The 26,281-nt window shown below is 37.6% G+C and overlaps 1 protein-coding gene across 1 annotated transcript in view; it reads right to left on the bottom strand.

The window, feature by feature from the left end:
• The window catches only part of PCSK2 (proprotein convertase subtilisin/kexin type 2), a 127,927-nt gene extending 112,560 nt beyond the window's left edge, over window positions 1-15,367 (bottom strand). Inside the window, exon 1 of the mRNA XM_070956495.1 lies at window positions 15,185-15,367. Coding sequence (XP_070812596.1) covers window positions 15,185-15,367 — 183 coding nt within the window. The remainder of the gene's footprint in view (window positions 1-15,184) is intronic.
• Window positions 15,368-26,281: the final 10,914 nt, after the last annotated feature.

Raw genomic sequence — 26,281 nt, 5'->3', positions numbered from 1 at the left:
TGAATATGTGGACAAATAACATGGAGTCATATTAAAAATATATATATTGTCCTGGCAATAGTGTAATATCCCAACTTTTTAAATTATATTAAAGTGAAAACTATACCCAGATAGACTGCAGCTGTCAGGAAATAGTCCACATCAGATGATCAGAGATCATCACACCAATTAACTAATGAACAGGAAAGAAAAAAAATGAAATCCAGTCAGGAGCATTCATGAGGGGGAGTTTTAAAAAAATCAATTAGGTGGTGAGAAAGGTGGAATTGAAGGCCGCATCCCTTTTCTACATGTGTTGAGTGTGTGCCACACATTAAAAAAGGGGCAGGGCTTAAGTCACAAAGTTGTAACCACTATCTTGATTTTTTTGATACCTTCTCCAAGTGGACACTTCTGAATCTAATATCCTGTTTCCGTTCCAAAATAGCTAAGCTGACCATATTTTCAAGCAGACCAAAAGCTAGGTTCAATGGTTTGGGCAAAGAAAATTAGAAAATGCAGGCTTTGCCAGTTCTTTAACTGGCAATTTAACCAATTTCAGAATTGGTTCACTTTTTGTCTACAGATTTTTCTAAAAGGGAGGGCACAGGTTTAGCTATCTGGCCAACCTTTCTCCCACTTGATTTGTGAATGGTTTGGCAGCGTCCTTCTTGGCAAGCAAATGGTTCAAATTGTCTGATCCTGTTTACAGCTTGAAAAATGTTCCTGAACATCCACCCAAAGATTCATGAAGAATGATCTGAAAGTCTAAATTGTTCCAGTTTCAGTGGCATTGATTACTCTTTCTTAAGGAAGGCAGCCATTAAAATCTAATTAAAATGTGCACTTTAGAAATTGGTGGTTAATGGCTCAATTAGTTATGCCAATCAAACAGGGGCTGTTTGTTTCAAGTTTTAGATTTTCAGGGCTGATAGTCCTATGATTTACACCAAAATCCTGAAAGGCACTTTGAAGCGAATGACGCTTTATGATACATTTTAATTACTCATAAAAAGGCAAAACATATGGAGGCTTATTTAGAAGTGAAGACATTTAGATTTTATATATATCACCACCTTTTTTATACCACTGATAGTTTTCATCAGTAAGTTACTCAACAGGTGTTAAGAGGGCTGGCATTTCTGAAAGATAACATCAGCAAGAGCAAACGGTGGTCGGGGCCTAGCAAACATCATATATTACAGTATTTTCACCATCACACCTTATACTAACCAACCACAAAAAGTCAGAAATGGTAGGCTGATAATTTATTTTAAAACATTTAGGAATGTTGTGTTTCTCAATGTTACTGTTTAACAGATTGTTTAACAAGTACTGCAAAATTCAGATTTTTTTAAAAAAAAACCCTTGGTCATGAAGTTCCCAGGAAGAACGCAGGTCAGTCATGATCTTTTGACCTAATCACCTCATAAAGATGTTGTGAGGTAAAGGAAAAGGAGAGTGGAACCTTACATTCCCTCCTGTGATCTTTGGATAAAAATGTAATAAGCCAACAAATAAGGCACAACAGCTACCAGATAAACTAACAGCAGCTATGTCATGGTTATTAAGACAAAAGGGAATTCTATCCATAGCTTTTGAAGAAATACAGAAAATGAAGAATGCAAAGAGATATAGGATAGGGAGAAGGAAAAAAGAGAAGTGTGACAGATAGATGGCTGGATTGAAATGAAATCTGTTGATGACCAATGTAAAATATTTAGAATGAAGTATATAAATAACTGATCAAAGTGGGCAATCCTTCTCCTTCTCTTCCTTTCTCTCCTTTTCAAAGTAATGGAAAAAAAGAAATGACAATAGCATTGCTGGCAAACCAAAAAAAAAGAGTGCAATCTAATTGAAATATATACCAAGGTTTTGATTAAACTATAATAAATGCCAATTATTTTATTTGATGCTATCAGTTACATTTCAGACAAAGAGGGACCAACATAAATGAGATGAACATCATCTCTACATGTATCTCTGTGTTTATCATTTTGGAATGGTCACAAGGCTACCCCAAAACACTATTTTATATAAGATAACAGTAATGAGACTTTTATGTTCACAAAGGTGGAAGGACATGCAATAAAAGAATAGAGGCTTAAATTGATGGAATTGGCAGAGATGGCAAAATTGATAACTCTGATTAAAGAAAATACTTTGACCAATTTTATTCTACTTGAAAGCCACTTTTGGACTTTTTGCAAGGAATGGAGAGAAACGAAACTTTGATTTGGGGATTTGATGATTAGAATTATATGTCATTATAGAAATAAAGTAAGCTATTGTTAATTTTAGAGTTGATGTATTTTTATGTCTGAACCAAAGAAAGTCAAAAGACATTCATTTTCTACTTTCCTTTTTCATATAACACCTGTATCTTGGTTTCTGCTTGACCTTTATTTGTTTTTAGTTCTTTTTCTTTTTGCTCATTTATTTTTTTCTGTTTTAGAAATTTAATAAAATTATATTTTGATGAAAGGGCCACCTACACAACACCGAAACCAGAGGAAATATATTCCCTAAAGGAGGAAATAAAGGGAGTAGAGACATGTTTCAGAGATTCATATTCACTTATGTGTTCAGTTGAGAATATATAGAAATGAGGGACATATTTTACATTTCAATGCAAGTCATTTTGACAGAATAAGGAATGCTATGACTTGTTCCTTGCTCAGGTTGTTGTCAGATGCTGATAGGCAACTTGATTTCCCTGATTCTGCTCAACTAATCCTTTTTCTTTAAGACTGGGTGGACTGTCCTTCAAATGGAAAACATCTTCATAGGCTCATCTTCCCTAAAATAAGACCCTCTTCTTAAGGTAATTAACATCCTGCTTCCTACTTCCGGAGCAAAAGAGGGCAATTGTTGCCCATGATACATACACAGCATCCCAGTGATGTTTTTGGATGCTCTTCATCTCATCTGAATCATGACATTAAAAGTCAGTAACAAACACTGACTACCAGTGGCAATTTTTCTACACTTTTTATTTGCTCTTTTCTTGTTTCTGAGATGTTAAATACACAAATTAAGCTTCTAAGAGGCCTACATTTATAATTTCTATATTCTCTGACACCTAAACCTGTTTTGAAGAACCAAAAAAGTTAATCCTGCTTGAAAGTCAAAATTAATGGGGGGAGGCATGGATAAAAAAATATATATTTACTCCATTCTAGCTAACTCTGCCTGAGAGAGAGAGAAGAAAACAAACATACTGATGCAAAAGAAGACTCTAATGAAGAAACCATTTTTAGCAAGAGCAGCATATGGTTCCCAAGAACAAAAAAAAATAAAATAAATGCCAACCATGATATTCTCCTACCTCATGGCTCAACACCAGCTGTGCTGTACACAGAACGTGGTTAATTATTTAGCTAACTAAAGCAAATGTAACTCCAGAAACAGGTGCTGTACTCACTCTTCTCACACACAAAAAATAAATGAATAGTGGGTTTTTTTTGTTTTGTTTTTTTGGCTTGATGCATCCTAGTAAGCTTCAAAGGCATTTAGGATTGAGACCACTTGGGATATTTATCTCTCAGTTACAAATTGTTGATTTTCATGCATTCATGGAGAAACACTGCCTTCCTTGGTGATCCAGAAAAACCCAAACCTTTGTCTCATCTAGAGTGTGACAAGGACTAGATGCCTGTTCAAGAAATGAGACCTGTTTGATAAGATTGCTGTTCTGATCATCTCCTAGCATTCCGGACCAGAAAAATAAACTCACTTACTAAGGGAATGTTGACAGTTTTAAATGACTTACTGCTCTTTTGAGTTGCTAATTTTTAGGCCCCTCAACAGATCAGGAAAAATGTTCCTACCAGTATCTGGATTCTCTTTCTAAGGAATCTAGCTGTAAGGGGAATAAGCAAATTGAGGCACTCCATTTTCTACATCTAAATCAATAAAGGTGCCAAAAGGAACTTTTTTTTCCATGAAGTTCTTTCAAATTGGTAAATATGGGCAGTCAAGGATGTTTCAGAGTGATTGAAAGATGTGGAATAAAATAAAATAAACCTCTAGCACCTACATTTTCCAACACTCGTGACAACACAAAGCAATCAGAAACCCCCCAAGAAAAAAGAAAAAAAATGCTCAGCTACTTTGAGCATGAAAACACCAAAAGCATCAGGATAGCATTTAACTAAACCTAAAAATAGGCAAATTGGACTTTCAAATTCAACAAGGAACATGAATGGAGAAAGCAGTCAATTTCCCTATCTCCTATTGACATACTTGCACTAAGCCATTAACATACATTCTTCACTCAAAACTTACATTCCAAAATTTGAGAAAACTACAAAGCACAAATCATTACTCTTCAGCACAGATTCTTTATAATATAACTCATACAGCCTTTCTGCCAGTAAGCTTCCAGTAAATAATTCAAAGCATATTAAATAATACACAGCTAGATTCCCTTTGTTTCAGTCTGATAAATCTCAGGGAAAATAAAACCACAAATCTCCTTGCACTTCAGATAACTAAAACAGTAACGATATACTGTGGTTGATCAGTCCTCTTCTAAAAAAGAAGTCAGGCTGGCCTACAATCACTCGTGTCATCAACCTGTTAGTGTTGTTAGTTAGATGGTGCTAAACCCTTTGTTACTGATGCAATAATCTGATATCTGTTTCATTGCAATTCTACAACATTTAGAATTCCTTGGAACTTCTGACTGTCAATACACTTGAAGAAACAATGAGGGTATCAAGCTTGGTGCAGAAACTGCTGCAGTGCTTAAAAATCATTTCTTTTTATTGGATGAATTAGATGCAAGACATAGATCAGAATCAAGGAAACATAAACAAAAGGATATTTTACGGAGTTGTGCATGAATTGAGAGCATGAGGAGGAAGTAAATTCTCTAAATCACTCTTCTGGAAGCTGACTCTTGTTGGCCTGAAATGGATTCCAGTGAATATGATTAACCAGGAAAGCTCAGACTAATACCAACAACAGTTCTATCTCCCCATCTCCTCCCAAAATTGTAGTAGGACTCTACAAACATATTTGCATAGAGACTTTCAGAAAGAGAAAAAGAATACAATCTGTTCTGTTCAGAGACCGCCTAGCTAACAGTTTGAAAAGCAAAATCATGTATGATACTTTTTATTTATTTATTATTGCGATTTATATGCTGCCTTTCTCCCTGGGGATTCAAGGCGGCTTACAAAATGACAAATTCCAATACAAATCACAATGAAATAAAATTAAAATCAGCGACCCTATTAAAAACAGTTTAAAATTATGACAGTGTATCCCCAATATCATGTGTGTACAGTGTACCCCCAATATCATATCATGGCAACAAACCTGATCCATTTCTGAGCCCTTGCAGATCAAGACACAATGAAAGACATGCAATTGGAGAGATTCTGTAGTGCTGCTGGCTTTAAGTGACCCTGGGTAGAATTCTTGTCCATGAAAAGCATAGGATATTTATTATTTATTTAGAAAGAGAAGTAGTAACATAGTCTGATGTCTGTAATTTCACTTCAGTGCACTAATTAAATGGTCACTTATCTGGTGTAACTTCTTCTTATCTTCTCTTGATAAACACATTATCTGTTTTAATCACTAGCAAAAGTTCTAGCAGAATGTCATATCTTCTTTTTTTTCTTTTTTCTTAGAAAGATGCTATAAGTGCTTCTCTGGCTTCCTATGTGTCCTCTGTGCCTTTTGTGACATGCATTGTGTAGTGTGATATTGGAGGTTTTGTAATAGCCAATGTTCAACATGGTTCCTTCTCACAGGAAACAGCATTCCTGTTTCATTTACCTTATTCATTTCTAAACCAATTTCCTTTCTAAAGGATCAGGGAGTTTCAGGAAAGAGGTGATAAATTTAAACCATTTCCAAGTTTGGTGTAGATCAGGGGTCTCCAACCTTGGCAACTTTAAGACTTGTGGACTTCAACTTCCAGAATTCCTCAACTCAATTCTGGGAGTTGAAGTCCACAAGTCTTAAAGTTGTCAAGGTTGGAGACCCCTGGTATAGATGATGTCATATTAGGAAGCTTGCTGAAAAGCTAGGGGGAATGGATTTTGGAACCTTGGTTGCAATCCTACAGTTCCTTTGGGCAAGGTTAGAAAGAACTGGCTTTAGAGGCTGACAAAAAAAGAAAGACACTTTCCATCACCAGATTTTCCTCTTTCCAGTCTGGACAATTGAAATGAGAGCTATAATCATGTTTTCTTGCTTTAGGTAGCTATCAAAGACAAGAAAAATATTATCCATACATGTACCATATTTTTTTTTCCATTCCAGAGTGAACAAAGCGTGTACACAAATTCTAAACTCAATTCTTTCAATTTAATTGCCCTTGGGCTGGAAAAAAAAAACAGTGCTTCTTTTTCTTCCTAGTCTTTCTGGAACTATGGAAGTGGAAGTAGTTGGCTTACAAATGATACCAATTCCATTTTCACAATTCACAATTCACTAAAAATCCATTTACAGTGATGGGTCAGTGGTATATGGAGACAGTTCTTACTTACGTCAATGCAAGAGAATCATTCTAACTATATTGTTAAGGGAAGGGGAGATGGCATCACCCAGCATTGCTGGTTGCCAATTGTTGCTGATCTATTACTTTTTGTAGAAACTACATTTGTGAAAGATTTAAAAATGCAAGGTGTGTGGTCTTTATTATCTGCACCCCATATCCAATTTGTCCTTCCAGTAATGGGCATATAAGAGTAAGGAGACCATTTTATTCAATGTTCATCTTTTAACTACCACAAATTAAAAAATAAGGACAATGGAATTAACATCTATAACCTAAAACAAGGTATGTCTAAAACTATAATTTATACTTGTGACCAATTTACAGAGATATAGTAAAAGTCATGGATTAAAAAAAAAAGGAAGAGAGTGTCCTCCACCTGATATAAATAAATAAGGTCTCCGAGTTCAGAATAAGGGCAATGTTTAGTAACAAAACATTGCCCACACGTGCCTCTATCAAAGAAAGGAACAGACTGGTAGTTAATACCAATTAATAAATGACAGCCATTTATTGCTCATATAAATTGAGGTTAATCTTGTGCATGCTGATAAACTACTATTCCTTTATTACATCAATTGTGTAAAACAAACAGATCCTTTTAATTAATTTTCCTGCAGGAATCATTGACCTTTGAATAGTACTCTTCTATATTCATCTATCCATCCATCCATCTACAGTATCTATCCATCCATCCATCCATCCATCCATCCATCCATCCATCCCTTATTCTTTTTCTATTCTTTTGTTGTTTTAAAGTGACAGAACTAAAGAAAGGTGAAAGAGAAAGGTGAGAAGAAAGTTTCTCAACTCATTTCTTAAGGGCAAAGCACCAAGTATTTCATCTACCGAGCATCATAAATATTTAAATAATCAAATTGCTTACAAGTGAATATAATCTATAAAAACAGAATACACATGAAATAATTGTGCATTTCTATTCTGTGAAGAAATGACCAAAACTAAGTAGAATTTCCCCAGTAGGCAGGGTTTCTACAGACGTGCAGTCCTACATCTTAGACATACCCATAAGAAAAATGTTGAGCAGGCATCCAAAAGTTCAACTATTGGAGCATTTGGTTCCAATAGTGGATAATAAGATACTTATGAAAAACTTGCAAGCAGGACAGATGGACAACAGCTGCCTCCTGCGTATGAACTAGAGGGCACCGGGATGCGTAAACAGTGCAAGATCGTAATTTACCATTTATAATTCCATCCAAACATAATTTTAAGTTTGTAACAATCGCTGTCAAGCACTGTTCCTAAATTGAGAAGAATTTCAGGGTTGACAAAACGGAAGGTCTTCTTCATGCAGCTTACATTAATTCATGGAACACTCTGCCACAAGATGCTGTGATGTTCAATGGCTTCATTGGCAACCTTCAATCTCAAAAGACTATGGTATCGTGCTCTGGAAAGAGGTCCTAAAACAGCATCTAGTGTGACTAAAAAGGCCAATTTGAGAGTGGCAATCCCTTCCACACTGAGGGCAGATACATTCTGTCCCCTGCCCAGCCCCCAGATTTCGCTGGTTCTGGGACTGCCTCTTTGCCTCAGCCTGCTGAACAAGTGTCTCTTTGAATTGGAGAAGGCCATGCTGCATCTTTAGCCTCCAAGCTGAACGATCGGAGGTCAAGGTTTCCCAGTTGTTAATGTCCATTCCCAGGGCCTTTAGGTCCCTCTTGCAGATATCCTTATATTGCAGCTGTGGTCTCCCTCTGAGGTGCTTTCCCTGCACTAATTCTCCATACAGGAGATCTTTCGGAATCCAACCATCAGCCATTCTCACAATATGCCCAAGCCAGCATAGATGTCGCTGTTTCAATAGTGTATATATGCTAGAAATTTCAGCACATTCCAAGACTGCGCTATTTGGAATTTTGTCCTTGCAGGTGATGCCAAGAATACGTTGGAGATAGCGCATTTGAAAGGTGTTCAACTTTCTCTCCTGCCATGCATAAAGGGTCCAAGACTCACTGTAGTACAAGGGTGTGCTCAGGACACAGGCTCTATAGACCTGGATCTTTGTATGGCTTACATGGCATTAAAGTGCAGGAGGAGAGGAGATCAACCCAAAGAAGAATGTGAGTCATCAGTGGTTATTAGCCATGATGACTAAATGGATTTGTTATGTTCTAGGACACATACATTTGATTATCAGTTGCTGAGGAGCAAACAGTGGATGTGTGGAAATATATCTAAGAGCAAGATCAGTTTTCAAAAGTGTCTTAATTATCCTGTAGTAGGAAAGGGATCCCAGACAAAACGTATCTTGCTTTTCAAGTATTCTCATTTTTATTCCTGGGAATGCAGCCTAAGAGCTTGATGTTAAATAAGCAGAGTCCCAAATCTTTCCAATCGCAGGCTATCCCCAAAGATGCTTGATTCATGTTCAAAAAGTAGCACATCAAACAATAATGCAATTAGGCAATTCATGGAGGGGATTAGTTTTAGCATGAACGTGTAGCATACTGTTTTACCAATCTGAAATTGAGCTAAGATTTATGCTTGCTAACCTACCTGGTCATTCTTCTGAGTTGGGCTGTAGATTTCTGCCTTGGTCTTACCCCTGATGGCACTCCTGATACTAAAAGGCTTTTTGGGTGATTTAGCATATCTAAAAATATATATCCAAACATATAACACTAGTAGCTTACGGTATATGTTGGAAGAAGGCAAGCATCTTAGCACATTGCAATCTGTTTTAACAACTGAGATTCTTTTAGCAATTAGCAAAAAATTATTTTGCAGCTAAAATGTTCACAAGTATTCCCTCTCCATTTTTTTTAATTAGAACTGAGTGAATCATGCTAAATAATTATTTCTTATTATATTGCCTTTGTGGTTTTGTGTGTGGTTGTGTGTGAATAAGATTCATCTTTCTCAGATGTTTTATATCTCATCCTTTTTGACATTAAGGAGCCAAAACATTTTCCCAGCATCAGACATACCTGCAAGGATTTTTTTAAAAAACAAAATCCACAGGGAGGGAGGAAAGGAGGGAGGAAGAGGTTTTTCAGGTGCACAAAAGAAAATTTAGTAGAATGTCTTCCCAACTTTTGGCAGTTGGTAGGACCATTTGGAATGTTTTAAGTCCAAACTAGCAGGGTTGAATTCCCATTATACCTGCACAAGCTTGCAGGGGACAGTGCTGAAGTGCAAAAGCTGAAGACTTTTGTCTTACGTAGGTTAAACTGTATTTATAAAAAGTGGTATATTTAAATATTGCTCAACCCTATGCCATTAATTTTATTCATCAAAAGGGCAGGTGTGTGTGTTACACATTCATTGATCATTCTCAGATTATTGCCATATTGAATTTAAGAATTGCTGGCTTAACCTGTCTTGATTTGATGTGCACACACAGTAAAATTAGGGCTACAGAAATCCAGATGACCACTAAATGATTGCAAAATGATACAGAAAACACAAATTCTTAGGTGCCATCTAGTAGTCATCCCATCTTTTTCTCCATCCCAGGAAAAATGGAGAATTTCACAAATGCTTTGATTGGCAGTGGAATTTACTGACCAGCTCAAGACCCTTCACATTTGAACTACTTGTGATTGATTCTGTGTCAATATGGTTGCATGCAACTTCACTATTGAATAATGGAGTCTGTTAATTTTCAAGACAGCACTTGTTCCAGAGGAATCATTGTGAATGCCCTCTGTTGCTAAAGATCTTGGTGGGAGCTGGTTTTCCACTGACAAGAACTCTTGGTTCACCTGATCTCTTGGGATCCTCCTCACTCCTGATGATGGTTAGAACAATCAATCACTGAATGGCTTGTCTCCAGAAGTTGTGGGTGTTAAAACACTGGAGGTTTTAGCACCCAGAGATTGGATAACCATTTGTCTGAAATGGTATTGGGTTTCCTGCCTGAACAGGGAGTTGGACTAGAAGGTTCCTTCCAACTCTATTACTCTGTTATTCTGTTACACTGAGATTAAGGCACCACAGCATCTTTTCATCGGTTTTTTGAAGTGTGTAAACCCCTCAGGTAGATCTGGCTATTGAAAGTGACAAATGCTGTGCAAAATTAGAATGGAGGGACAGAGGGAATACCTGGCTGATGATTTTTGCCCTTCCTTACTGCAAGCATGTGGTGGAGGAATTCTCACACTGTGAGGTTAGTTTCCATGAGAATAACTACAGAGCCTTGCAAATTGCTCTAGAAAGGTTTGGGGTATAAAATGTGTTGATGTATGAAATCAGCCTAGTTAACTATACAGTGTTTCATCCAGGAATAGACCATTATCAATGAAGTAGCATTTAATCACACAAATGAATTCCAGGGGGGTGGAGGTGGTTTATAGCGGAAAAAAAGCAACATTTTCTTTCCTGTACAATAGAAAAAAGTATCCAAAGGAGCAATGTGCTTATTGTGATGCTTGCAAGTTGAATACATTGGCCTCAGTAACAATTTCAAACCCTGATTATTATTTTTTTAAGGTCCCAATTCACAGTGGCAAATCTGGAAATGAAGCTGGGTGAAGCCTCACTAATGTGCTCGAGATGAAGAAGTCAGGGAAATGTACTGGATAGCATATGGTTGTCTACTTTTCCTTTGTGACTTCCATATATTCCAACAAGCACTGGATCATGTTGTAGAAACTCTTGTTCACATATAGTTTTGGGGAGTGGGGTTGATACAAATTGTAGCCTCACGTCTATAGTAATTTCACACTTTCCTCAGATTCCTAACAAAAATTGCTTGGGTGTTGTAATTTTGAATGTGACAGACGGGAAAATTATATAATATATGGGAAGCAACTGTATTAATTCCAATTACTTAACTGTCTTTTTTGTATTACATTTAAATATATATTACCTTAATTTAATTAATCAATTAAATTCAAGCAAATGAGTTTTTTATCCTGGCCCCGCCCTCCTCTTCCCAGATTTTCAACAGTAGCCCAAGACATGTCACAGAAAGACCTACTCCAGTCCAGTTCTTGATGCTTTGAAAACTATAGCATTTGCCATTCTGAAAATTAGTTAAAGCTCTGGATATTTAGTCCAACAAGCAGCTACAGAAACAGCTCCCTATAAGAAAAAGACATCAATTTGGAATCATAAAAGTAATATTAATTAATTTGGTGATGGATTAAAGGAGTTGAATAGGTTTGTGTTACAACTATTTCATGTTTTGTTGTTGGTTTTTGTTATTGTGTTCTTCATTTTCTCATTAAACACAAGAGTTCCCCAATTTCATCACATGATAAGGGGTTGTCAGTGTTGTTTTAATGGTGATGATTCCACCCCCTTTATAATAAATATCTCTCATCTATCTTCAGTCTTTCAGATGAGTTGAAACCCAGGCAGATAATGCATACACAAAAAAGCATTATTAATTATGTAACCATTTTCCTGTGGGTCCACAAGTTTTGAGTTGTAAAGTCTGTGCATGCTAGCATCATATATTTTTCATAAGGGAGAGTTATTCTAAAATAATGAGAAGTCCCCCCAAATGACCATGTAGGAGTGAATACTATTAAAAATAATTTGTCTCTCATGTTAACAATGGATAGTTACATGGTAGGGGTGGGTGGGAGAGTTTCAGGAGAAAAAATAAACTAGCTCCCTGTAGTTTTTAGCATGCAGAAGGAAAAGTAGGCACATATTATTCTTTAATTGACAACAAACACTGCTAGAAGCAACTTAATACTGCTTGTCCATTTAAAAACTTCGAAACAAGCATGAATTTGGAAAATACCTGAGATCAAAGTTACAAATTATTCAGCTAGCATAGCTTTTATTGGAAGGAATTATTAACCAAAATTTAACTCGCATTCTCCTTTTTCCTAGGAATTTATTATTTTTATTTTTGAGAAATCTCTTCCATCTCTATTCTTTGCTCATTCCCATTAACATCAGCATAAGGTAAAATGAGAAACAGAATCAGTAAATTACAGGCAATTTTGGAAATAGCCTACGGTAGATTCCTCCTGCTGCCTCTCCCCACCACAAACTCCCCATGGTGATGCTAAGTATAAAGAAAGCAAAATAACTCAGTTAAATTTGTACTTGTAGGGGAAATCATCCTGCCAGGATGATTTCCTTGACAATGATCCTAGTCACATTGACTATGGAAATCTCTGTTAGAACTTAGTGGAAATGTTCCCGGGGAGCAAGGCAGCTCAGGAAGAGCATCTGAGTTGCTGTTAATGGAAAGGAGAAACCAAGGACTTCATCTTGAATTTCATCTTGCGCAGAGCTGGAGTCGATAGAAAATGAACGATATGTCTTATAAATAATGGAGTGGTTGTTTTTCCTTCCCTGAAATATGATAAGCAATGAGGGGGAAGGAAGGCAAAAGAAAGAAAAAAACCCCACCACTTATTAATATAGTTTCCATATAGGCTGAGCATTTAATTTTCCTGTTGCTCATGTGCTGGAACAGTAGGAAAGTAGGCCTTTGATTGTGAACTCATCAACTAAGGATAAAAGCCACTCAATTCAATAAAACTTATGCAATTATAAAAGGTTGCTATTGTATTCCAACTGTTATAAGAAAAGTGTTGCTAAGATCAGCCATACAGTGCTTCATTATGAGTTTGCTAGCCAGTTCTGGCAGTGGTGGTGATGGTTGGTTTGTTTTTAACCTTGTTGGTTAATATACAACGTGCATATATCTACTCAGAATTAACTTTTAGCAGAACTTATTTTGCATGGAATTTGCAGCCTAAGTTGTATATAAAAATAAACTGTCTTGTTTCATTTCTTCTATGAAGAGGAAATGATGCTTAGATAAGCTCCTACTAAGTAACAATAGAAGGAAATGAACTCAGACACAGATCCTTGTAGTAAAGCATATGGGGGAAAAATAGTAGTCTTTCGAGGTTACACCCTTTTTATATGTGCACAGGGATAATCTGGGTCTCTATGTATCTTTTTCATGAACATTTCTGCCCTGGTCCTACTTTTTCCCCATCTGATGAGCAGAAAAGAAGTGATTATGTGGTGGAAGAGAATAAGACAAAGTAGTCCTAGCAAAAAGCCATTTCTCAAAATCAAAAAAGAAAAAAAAAGAGTGGAGGAGAGTGAGTCTGGGAAGAAAGCAGAAAGTGCATTAAGAACTAAACTTCTTTACCAAAGAAGCTTCAGTTACAGATATATATTTGCTCATAAGTACTCTTCCCCAGAACTCTGGCAATGCCACAATATCTCTGCCTCAAACAGAACATTTCAGAAATGCCAAATCTATCAGACAGTCATGAAATTAAAACAGAGGTTATTAGGCTTTCCTTCATTTTTAATGTATTCCTATCTGACCGAGTCCAGGCAGGCATTATGGAATCTGTCTGTCTGTCTTTCTTTCTTTCTGTCTTTCTTTCTTTCTTTCTTTCTTTCTTTCTTTCTTTCTTTCTTTCTTTCTTTCTTTCTTTTTGTTATTTCCCACTCTTCAGACATGCTTGCGGGAGCTCAGTCCTATTGAAGTAAACAGGGAGAAGCCCATTGCCTGCAGTAGAAGTTATTTCAGGTCCTTCTTGCATAATCACTGGGTGGTGAGGGAGAATAATATGATGAAATTGGTTTGTCCTAGGTAGATCTTTGCTGGGTTCTTGTATTTTATATATATATAAGGTTTTCACCAATACTGTAAAGCATTACATAAGCCCACACATTCTATTATTGTTGTTTAATTAAATGGAATTCATTTCTTTCTTGACATGGAGTCACTGCTTGTTTTCATTCTCAGGTACAAAAAGGAAAGGTTTTAAAGGCATGTTGAAGTCATTTGTGACTAATATGCAATGATACCATAAGCAGCTTATCTTGTCTTCCGATCCCCCCACTGCTGTTAGACACCATAGGTTTTTTTTCCCCCAACTCTGTGTATAAACTTGATACGTTGTATTACCCGCACTCTATTTTTAGTGTGCATGGATACTTGGTTACAGTTAAGGAACATTAATTAGTTATTGCAGACACATGTTCTTTACTTCCAAGAGCTTACAGAACAGAAATTGTTTGAAACAAAAGGAAAACTCAAGGTAGACTTGTTATGAGATTCCCAGATGAAAGCTTGAAAAGGTTCTTGAATTAAGAGACAGTTCTGGCCATCAATAATGACTATTGCAACTGACCCCTTCTTTTGGCAAATGGAGAAGTCTACTTGTGAATATGTGGGTTCTACCAATACAGTATGGATCCACCGACACAAAACTAATCAGTAGAGAAAATATATCTTAGTTCTAATTAGTGTGGTTCCAAAACAAAGCATCCAATTTAAAATATTGTGCCATGGAGTTTTTGCACATTGACTTTTTAAACCTTAGAAGTCAAAGAAACAGAAGAATCATCCATGAGGATCTCTGTATTGCTCCTAACTTAGTGGACATGGTCAAAGTGTGAGCTTCAAAGAATGAATCATTCTTTAAATTGTTGTAGTTACAAGCACAGACATAGATAGCCAACTCTCCTCCAAAAAAAAGAGAAGAAGACTAAAAAAAACTGTGCTAAAAATATTTAGGAGGAGCCATTTAGATTAGGAACAATCAACCTAGTCTAACAAGAGTTTCAAACAACTCTTTTTCTCTGAACCTCTTCCTGAGTACTAAAATGCAGACATAGATCACGCCAACTTTGCAGAACAAATTCATAAACATCATGCATAACTAAATGGTCTGGGGAAAGAGAGAGAGAAAGGAAGGAAGGAGAGGAGAATGGGGATCTTACCTTCCTGACCCCATTAAAGCCGTATTCTGCAGCAAGTTGCTTGGCTTCTGCTTCTCCCGCTTTGTGAAACTCAACGAAAAAATGGTTGGTATAGATGGCCTTTTGAGATGCAAAGGCAAAGCGAACGAACCCCAGTAAAAAGAGGCCAGCTGTCTTGCAGCATGGAACAGTGCCTGTCTTCATGGCTTTTTCGGACAGGGAGTGCAAGGCAATATTCGTGGGCTCAATAACGGGAATAAAGCTAAGCAAAGGATAATATGGATACTCTAAGGGGACCGGTCAGCGGGCTGGCTGCAGACAGCCAATTAAGCGGTGCTCTGCTTTAGCATCTCACAGCCTCGAGAAGAGGGGGAATCCGATGGGCTGGCTGCTCGTGGAATTATTCCGATGGGTGCGTGTGCGTGTGTGCGTGTGATGCCAGATCTGCATTTTTCAGCTCCTCCTCATCTATAATACAGCGCGACGGCGAAAAAAAGAAAGCGAAGTGAGGCCGCAGGGCTGCCAATCATTTGGAGGCAAGAGAGAGTGCGATCCTCCTTCTGCCTCGTAGCAGGACGCCCTCTTCAGCTGGCTGGGGCGGGGAGAGAGAGAGAGAGAGAGAGGGAGGGAGAGAGGGAGAAAGGCTTGCGCGGACCAGAGGCAAGCCTGGCCGCGCTGAACTGATTCAGCACCCTGGAGAATTCCTCCTTTTCTCGAAGCCGGAGCGAAGCAGAGGGGGGGAAAAAAGAAAAACCCCGGAGGGAGGCAAAAAGAGAGCTCCGTTCCTCCAATCCGCGGTCGAGTTCTCTTGATTGTGTGGAACTCGAGGCAAGGCTGAGATGAGAGGCGAGACGCCCGGTCCATCCACATCCCCCGGGAGTGCCCACGGCCCCATGATCAGTATCACATTCCTCCAAGGATTCCTACTTTCCAAATCACATGCTCGCTGGGCTCCCCCGCTTAGATTGATTTGAAATTCGCTTCTGTGAGCGACTTTCGTCTCTTTTCAGAAGGGTAGGTTGCTCTCGCAGTTCAGCAGCAGCGGCAGCGGCAGCAGCAACAGGGTTACAAATAAAAACAGTGCACAATTGATTCATCGTTTATTGCTGTCATTTGAAAGTCCCCTTAGCGTTTTGTAAACAAAAACAAAAACAAAAACCGGGGAAACGATTGTTCATTGGTCTGTTAAACCAGGATTTGAAAAGGAGCCAACACATTTTACTTTTTACTCATGGCAGCGGTACTTGGAATGCATAAAGCAGCTGATGCTTTGATTCTCCCTCTAACTCACTAGAATGTAAAGATTTGGGAAATTTAAGGAGGTATCTGAGTCAGACTAGTGGGTGGAAGGGGAATTCCTTGGAATTGAGAATTGGCTAACTTTTCTTTATTCTGCATTTATTGTTATTCTTTTTGGTTTGGTTTTTTGGTTTTGTAGCAACTTAGTGTGGAGTTTTCACAAATGCACTGTTGAATATTTTACCTAAGGTTTTCTGTTTTGCTTTCTCTCAGCCTATGATCAGCAGCAATTTGATTAGTGAATTGAAAGATGGAAAACTGACTAGACTTCTCCTTCTCCTGCCATCAGATAACTTTCAGACAACATTGGACTCTACCGAGTGCTGTAATTGAGACCAAGAGATGGTTCAGCAATCCCTGGACCAACCCTATCATTAGGTGGACGTCAGAGTTTGCTAGAGATTGCTGTGGGAAGCAATGAGGATTTTCTAAGTCCTGTTGTGATTCTTTTCTGTTGGATGACAAGGCTGTGTACTGCATGTTTCACATGTGATGGAAACTCCTTAAATTAGTCTGCTATATGGCAAATATTGTCCTCAGAGACATTCAGCTCCCGGGTTCTCATTAAGTTCTGTATGCCCAATTGAAGGGGTGGAGCATGAGATTGGAGCTTTCCCAAGCAGTTTATCATAGGCATTGAATATCTATTTTAAAAATGCTTGTTCCACAGCAAGCTTTTCAGTAGATTATTTCCCAAGATCAATTTAATCAATTTAATAGTGCCATCCAAATGGAGAAATAAGTCCAGATCCAATTTATTTTCACAGTTTTGAACATTTTAAATACATCCAAAGCATTTATTGTTTCTCCTACTGCTTAGCCAAAATGATTCCCATGGCAGCTTACAAATATCAGGATCATTTGAAAGATTCTGCCTTCAGGTTTCTAAATTAAAAGACATGACCAGCTCAGGAGCACATCCTTCCTCTCTCAGGTTTCCTAACTAATCAAGAATTTGCAACTGAGTAGCATAAAAATCAGGCTTAAGATTCATGGATGCAACCATGTGTTTGTCAGAGAAAGGTCAGTCTAAAAATATCCAAAAGATCAAATGCACACACTGATGGCAGGTTTGATAGTTGCCAAATATCAAAATATTGGTAAGTATCAAAACAACCACACAAAAATGAGACCAGGAATTTCTAGTTTAGTCACTAACAAATTTGTGAATAATTTGTCTTCAGTTAAATATAAATGTATATCTTTCTACAGTTTCTTTTGAAGTGAAATAACCGTAATATATTTCCATTAAGATTCTTGCAGACAAATCTGCTTCAGCATCATGGATGAAGGAATGTAAAGAGTTATAGATCTAACACTGAATACACAAGCAATATTGATACATTAAGGCTGGATAACTTAATTTAACAATTGGAAACTTAATTCCTGTTCATTCAGTGGGAAATAATCATGGCTTCATCTAGGGCTGCATTCAAGACCAATTCAAAGTGGGAACGTTTCTGAAGAAAATAAGCCCAGTCTTCAAGCTACTCAATAACTTCTGTATCGACAGAAATTGAAAAATAAGGAAGTGTTATTTCAAGCTACAGCATTGGCTTTTTAATAGACTGCAACCCTCAAGGGAATTTAGTTAGATGATTTGAACTTGAGAACAGACTTTTGAGCATATCAAGGCAGAACAATCTTTCTCCCTCTCCCTCCCTCCTTCCCCCCACAGTCTCTCTCACACATAAGTGTTACATGCACAAGTCCACACTCTCTCAAATTAGCCTACCTCTCAGGAACGTGGTGGTGAAAAGTTGGAAGAGGCAGTTCCATGTACATTGTTGCTCCCAAAGGAAAGATGCCAATAAGTAAACATATATCCATACTTATACAGATATATACAATGGCCAAATATGCAGCCTGTAAAAGAAGATTTTCCTGATATTACTAAGTGCAGTTAACACTTTTCTTCTTCTATTTTCTCCACTTCTCTTGGACAAGAATTCTCTAGATAAGTAAAACAGGGATGCTAGCATTGTACTCCTTATACAGCTCATCAGGCCTCAAAATATTATGCATCTTCAACCGAACTCAATGGAATTTGCAAAACAGATTTCACTTGGCAGTTTCTTTCGGTCTGAAAAGTCCAGCTGCAAAGAGATGCAAACTCCACTGAAAAGAAGTATTGTTTGGGCCTCCTTAGTGATGTTTCCCATGGGCAGAAAGACTATTCCAGGTCAACTGAACTCAAGAACCATTCTAAATCACCACGATCATATCATCATTGGTTCTCTGAAACTTCAAAATTATGATACTTGACATTTTCTTTATGTGCAAACCTCCAGTCTTGCAAATATAATACTATTTTCTGCTCCAAAATGTCTGTCAATTCCATTTTCCTTTTGCTTCTCTCCTCTAGATAGATGAAAAGACTTATAAAAATGAAGAAGGAAAATAAAGATGCCATAGCAATCAAAGCTAGTAGATAGAGACTGGGGTTGGCTTGAGGCAATGCATGGTGTTTGGAGTCAATGCTGCTATCAGAATTTCAATGGAAGGAAAGGAACAGACACAATCCAGGTTTTCATGGGGATTAGATCAATTAAGAAAAAGAGCTACCCTTAACCAGTTGTAAAAATACAAAGGAATAGAAATAGAAAATATACTTTTAAGATGAAATGAGATGTTTAAAAATGTAGCAATTATATTTCTCTTAAAATAGTTATTTTTTAGTCTTTTTTAATATTTTGTCTGAAAATTCTTGACCCAGTTAATTGACAGTCATTTTATACGTAGTTCCAATTTTAACTCCCAACCTCAAAAATGTATGTCCAAACAAATCTAGCTGTGAAATACAAAAGCAAAATCAACCCGGTAACTTTTCCATAATCCATTTAAACTATGAGCACACAGCTTAATCCATCTTGCAGAAAACCAAGTGGAAATAACGTGTGTTAAAGATAGATTGAGCTATTCAATTTTCTCTGAAATGCTTGTTTAGAAAAATAATGGCAAAGACGTTAACTAAAGCTGTGGAAAGAAGCTGGGGTTGATTTCTTCTAATAATTCAAGGTTTTTTTTCTGTTGGATCCATTTTCTCCAGGTTGACAACCTTTAGAAGGTTGAGAGATTTCAACCACTGGCCTACAGTCAAAGACTCAGAGCTGAAATCCCAACACATCTGGAATACTTTAGTTTGATTAAAATTATTTAAAGCAACACAGGTCTGTTCAAATGCAAAGGGTTTATGACCCTCAGATGCCCTATGAAAATGAACTTGAAGGAATAAGCAAGCAAAAACAACACTGCAACCACCCTCAGTTAGGTGGAATTGCCTCGATCATTTATTGGCTATAATTTGATCCCCACCCCCAATTTTGTCATTGTTGTTGTTGTTGAATTCATTGTTTCAAAATTGTGATATTCAATTTCTACCCCCTTCTGCTCTCCATAGTACAAGGAAGAGATTCGTTTTATATTTACATTTCTAATTGTAACATTTTGGTCTGCACTTATAGTTAGCATGATGAACTATCTTAGAGGCCCTCAGTTAAAAACTCAGTGCAGTATAAAAATTGGAAAAAAAGAAAAATAAATTCAATAAATTGCAGCTACCAAATCATTAGAATTTGATGCATGATTGGCAAAGTGATCACTTTGGGTTCCAGGTTACAGTTTATTTTAAAAATAATTGCAGGGAAACATCTCATTTCTAATTAATCCATTCTCCTGTTTTTTACATACCCATGCAAAAACCATGTTCCATAACAATTGGTTTCGGTAAACATAGTAACTCTTGTTAATTCTTTAAAACTGTCATGAACTGTCACCAAAAGCTAGGAACCCACCCACCCAATGGAAAAGAATTCAGTGCAATTAATCTAGCAGTGAAATCAAATATGCACGATTTTGAATCTCATTCCATTACGACACTGGAAAAACAAATGGATTTCATCCTTTTTTTTAGAAATTAGGAAAGTCCACATTAAAATTCATATACTCCACAATTGTTGTGATGCAGGCTCAAGTAAGTAGTAGGAAAATCAGTCAGTGAAAAAACAAACAAACTTTTATTTTTATTTATTTTATTTATTTAATTTATGTACCGCCCTACTCCCGAAGGACTCAGGGCGGTGAACAGCCAAACAGTAAAAACACATAAATACAAAATTTAAAAACAAAGTAAAATCAAATTAAACAAATTTGGCCCAAGACATATTAAAACCCCAATCATTTAAAACCAATTTAAAATTTGCATAATTAAAAAGAGGGAAAAAATTAGGCCAGGCCTGCCTGGTGGAATAAAAGGTCTGACACTGTTTCCAAATCTCTTATTAAGATTTGGGCATGGGGGTCAGGGTTCAACACATATTTGTAAGAACACTTTGATCAAGGAACACCATTCTTCTCTTCCTAATCTAGCAAGGTTAGGGGAGGGGAGGGGACAGACTTCTCCCTACATCCTTAGAGGAACCTAGAATGAAATTAACTTTCATTTTGTGCGCAGGAAAAGCAGCTTTCTGGAAAGAAAACAGTATTCACAGTAACCTGCCTGTAAAGCAGATTCCTGGATTTTAATTAGCTTCCTCTTTTGTTTTTAACTGCCTGGCATCAAATATACAAGCTTTTTTTTTTTTTTACTACTATGCGGGCAATGTAGGACGAGCTTCATTCTCTCTCCCTCTCTCTCCCACCCCTCCTTCATATTGTATCAACATCTTCAAGTTCTATGATTAAATATTATCAATCTTGCGCTGTGGACAGCAATAGATTGGATGACCTTCAAGATTCCTTTCATCATTGTAATTTCTCTATCAACCAGTGACCCATATTTCCTGATCTTTCAGATGATCTGGTCCATCTTTCATGTTTCTCTTTGTTCGCAGAATTTCCTCCTAGGTGATTTATTTCAAGGACAAGCAATCTTGTCCTTGAAGGGTACCTGTTTTCAATTTCATATTGGCAGTCAGTGGGTGGAGCCGTGATGCAATTGAGTTGTGTTTTTTTTTTTAATGTGAGAGTAATTTATTTCTTAAAAACAAACAAACTTGAGGGAATTTTATGCCTATTCCAGATGTTTCAGCAAGATTTTCTGATTTTGGTTACTATTAAACTTTCCCAGTTGCTTGTATCTTGTATCTAATCAAATATAGATTTCAACCTTCAATGTCATCTATACCAGAGTGCCAGAAGCAACCTATCTACTAAAATGTGTGGCAGGTATGAAAACATATGTGCTTTAGAAAACTTCTGTCCTTTTATTTAAAAAAACCTTTACATCTTCTCCATAATCCCAGACTCTTCCTCCATTTGCAGGACATTTTAGCCCACTTCAGTTCCTTTGCAAAATTGAGATTGAATTCTCAGCAGAGATATCTGCCTTTTGAAATGTTCTTATGATCGTTAAAATGCCATGTGTTTTGACTGTTATATTTTCTAAATCCGTTCATCTTGCATGCAAATGATCTGCTGCTTTACTGGTATCAGACCCTCTTGCAAATTCATGTTACATACTCGTGCTGCCAATGTTCCATGCAAAGCATCACTTTTCGTGTATGCTATAATAATGTGTATTGCATTTGCTGAATCAGAGGCAGTCTGGACTTTTTATTTGCTTATTTGCATAGTGACTAATTATCAAATTATCAAGTCAACCCCCTCTACAAAGGGTTGCAATTATGCAATCAATATTAATAATAATGTTAATATGTATCCATCCTGCACAGGAAAACAAGTCATGGATTTTCCACAGCAGAAAATGCATTCTATATTCAATAACCAAATCCTTTGTTTAAAAAAAAAAATTGGTGTGAGCATATAATAAAACCTTGTAAGTCTGCAAACAAGTCTTACAATGAGCAAAGCCACCAACCTTTATAGCAAGCGATGTCATTAGTTGCTCGAAAATCAGTGCCCTTGGACCTTCAAAGGACAGATGCCATCTTTCTGGACAAAGTGCCATGTAGTTTTGCCTTAAATTATCAGCGCTGTATCATTACAACCATGCTCATTATCAGAACTGGTTATATTTCCTTTAAGGTTAAGTGAGATAGTAGTATTTCAGTTTGTACAAGGGCAGTAAAAAACAACAACAAAACCCAGACAAAAAAGAGCTGCATGTTTTCTGAGAATCTGAAAAGACCCTAACCTGTAAAAGGAAAGGAGGAAAAACTTTAAATATTCACAGTTGTACAGTAACTTTTTTTTTTAAGTTATGTTGTATTATGTATACAGTTCACTAGAAGTTGTACCATTGGTCATTAACTGCATATTTATCTCATTTCTTCCCAAAGAACCCAAAGAGATATTATTTAATCTCACAAAAACCATATAAAGCTCAGATAAGGAAAGAGGGCCATCTCAAGACTATTGTGGTTTCTAAGGGTTGAGTCCTATCAACCAGAAGTGAAATCCAGCAGGTTCTGACAGGTTCCCGAGAACCGGTTGCAGAAATTTTGAGTAGTTCGGAGAACCAGCAAATACCACCTTTGGCTGGTCCCAGAGTGGGGTGGGAATAGTGATTTTGCAATATCCTTCCCCCAGGAGTGGGGAGGGAATGGGGATTTTGCAGTATCCTTCCCCTGCCATGCCCACCAAGCCATACCACGCCCACCAAGCCATACCACGCCCACCAAGCCATGCCCATAGAACTGGTAGTAAAAAAAATTGAATTTCACCACTGCTATCAACCTAACAGTTACAGACCTTCCTCATGATGAAGCTTAACTCCAAGCAAAAGTTCCAATAAATGGGTTTTGGCTAACTGGTAAACTGATTACAAACAATTTGCTTCTCAAATGCTTAAATATTCCCACCTTGTTTAAAAAAAAATGCACAATATAGAAAAAGAACATTTCCTAGAAACTTTCTCCATGATATACTAGTGCAGGGGGAATACCTTGATATGGAGCCCTGAATGTACAGGTACAGACATTCAGGTACAGATTTCAAACTTCAATGTCATCTGGACCAGAATGTCAAATCCAATTTATCTACTGAAATGTACATGTTAGGATACTTCATCCATGACATGCTCTTTATTAAATAAAACAGAATGAAAAGCCTAATAAATCTCCCAACTTTCAATCTAGAGACTAGATTGTTTATATGTATGTATTATGGTAAGCACATTTCTAATTGCACCCAATCAAAGTCAACCAGCATATACACAGGCTAAACAAGTGATAGGATTGAGATTCTTCCTTACCCTTCCCCAAGCACAAAGCAATGGTCCCCCCACATTCCAACATGCCATGCTTTCTTAGATACTCACATATAACATCCCATCTAATCCTGTTTTGTAGTAAGACCTCTTACTAAACTGTAGCATAAGATGCTGATTTTCTAATTGTACTGAATTGTGGTGGCGCAGTGGTTAGAATGCACTATTGCAGGCTAATTCTGCTGACTGCTGGCAGTTCGATTTTCATCAGCTCAAGGTTGACTTAGCCTCCATCCTTCCAAGGTCGGTAAAATGAGGACTCAGATCATTGGGGGCAATATGCTGACTCTTTACACCACTTAGAAAGGGCTGAAAAGCACTGTGAAGCAGTATAGAAATCTAAGTGCTACTGCTATTGCTACTGGCCAGCAGAACGTTATAAAAGAAATAAAAAGGTGCCTCAATATAGGGAAAACTTAATATTTTTCAGAAGATAACTCCATCTTCTGGATTCTAATGCAGTCATTCAAATACAAATTCTTCAATACAGTAAGAGCAAGGATGATGGCACTTCCTCTGATAGTGCTACTGACTCTACCCACTGCTGTAATTTGACTGTGAGCACATTTTGCCTGTCACTCTTACCTATCTTCCATCTCCAGGGAGTAGATAGCAGTTTCATAAGGATGCAGCTGAGAAGCACAGAAAGGAGAGATTTCAACTCTCAAGCCGGCTCACTATCATATGTGTACATATCCCATCCCATCCTACTCTATACTACTGTGATCTGGATAGATACACAATAAAACATTTTCAGAAGTACTGTGATTTTGCTAAGCCACAATATTTTAGATTGCACAGAATCATTCCATTCTGGATACAGTTATTAATTGCTCATATTTTTACGAGACCAAACCATTAGCTGATCAGGCTCACCACTATATCCCCAATCCAGTTCATCCTCTCTGCCATCAAAGGCATTAGTTAGGTACCCTGTTGACATTCTGCAGAAGGAAGCTGCATAACCATCATGTACATTTGCATGGCCAGTATCAGTGATAACAAGAAGGAAGATCCTGAGGCCATCAGGTGGCTGAGTCAATTGCACTCTTGTTTTCAGTTCACACAGCATATATAAGCAGATTGAAGTTATTTCAAGTTTCCATCCCTCTTCTCCAACTTCCCCAAATGTATGATCGGCTGTCTTCTCAGTTATGAATCATGGAGATCTGTGGTCTCTTGGAGAATCTCAAAGAGAATGAGAAATATTTGTGCTCGTTTTGAACTTTCTATAAGGTTCACACAAACAATTTAATTCAAATAATAATAATAATAATAAAATAAAAATAAATAAAAATAATAAAAATAAAGAAGAGGATGAAACCATTGATCATATACTGAATGGTTGCGAAACAATAGCTCAGACTGACTACAAACAACGTCATAACACAGTCGCTCAGATGGTCCACTGGAACGTGTGTCACAACTACCATCTGCCTAGCAAAGAACTGGTGGGATCATAAGCCTGAAAAAGTGGTCGAAAATGAGCATGCAAAACTACTGTGGGACTTCCGAATACAGACTGACAAAGTTTTGGAACACAATATCCCAGATATCACGATTGTGGAGAAGAAAAAAGTGTGGATCGATGACATTGCCATACCTGGTGACAGCCGAATCGATGAGAAACAACTTGAAAAAGTCACCAGATATCAGGACTTGAGAATCGAACTGCAGAGACTCTGGCATAAACCAGTGCAGGTGGTTCCAGTGGTACTCAGCACACTGGGTGCTGTGCCTAAAGACCTAGGCAAGCACTTAAAAACAATTGGCGCTGACAAGATCATCATTGGTCAGCTGCAGAAGGCCACCTTACTGGGATCTGCTCGCATAATCCGCTGATACATCATGCAGTCCTAAACGCTTGGGAAGTGTTCAACTAGTGATTTGGGATATGAAATCCAGCATGGTCATTTTGTTTGCTCTGTATACTGTCATAATAATAATAATAATATAAAAATGAAATAAAGAGTGGGTAAACACAGTGATGAAAGAGAAAAGAAAAAATTAAAGCATGTATTCATGTGCTTGGGTGTGGTGTAAGCATGAAAGTGAGTGTGTGAATGTGTCTCAATTTTCCTGCACTCAAGAAACTCCCTGATTGCCCCTGAAATCTCAAAGCGAGCCCCAAAAACAACAGGAGGAAAATCAATCCCAGTCAGATGGACCCGGTGCATAAACTCCTGCACAAGCAACAGTGGCAGGCATGGCTGGAAGGGGGGGGCTTTACTCAATTTTGTGTTGTGACCCAGTTACACCTCTTCCTGGATTGAGAAATGTTCTTTCCAACACTCATGCCCTGGTCAACTTTCATATGGCCTACTGCAATGTGCTCTGCATAGAGCTACTGTTGAAAAGTATCTGGAAGTTGCAGCTGATGGAAAATGTGGTGACACAAGTAGTTTTGGGTGCCTCCAGGGGACATATGTAACACCTCTGCTATGTGAGCTGCATTGGATGTTGGTCTTCTTCCAGGTCCAATTCAAGGTATTGGTTATCCCCTTTAAAACTATTCATAGTATAGAAACAGGTTACCTGAGGAACCAACTTGTAATTATTTCATCAACCTGTCCCACCCAGTCAAGCAGGGAGGGGACCCCATGTTGAACATTGGCTAAAAAAAGTTCAATTGGTGGGGTCTAAGAAGAGAA

The sequence above is a fragment of the Pituophis catenifer genome, unplaced genomic scaffold (assembly GCF_029215685.1).
Source record: "Pituophis catenifer annectens isolate HBS135680 unplaced genomic scaffold, rPitCat1.0.hap2 SCAF_1, whole genome shotgun sequence".
Lineage (NCBI taxonomy): Eukaryota > Metazoa > Chordata > Lepidosauria > Squamata > Colubridae > Pituophis > Pituophis catenifer.
Note: the sequence above shows the minus strand (reverse complement) of the source record. Positions and strands in the feature narration are given on the sequence as shown.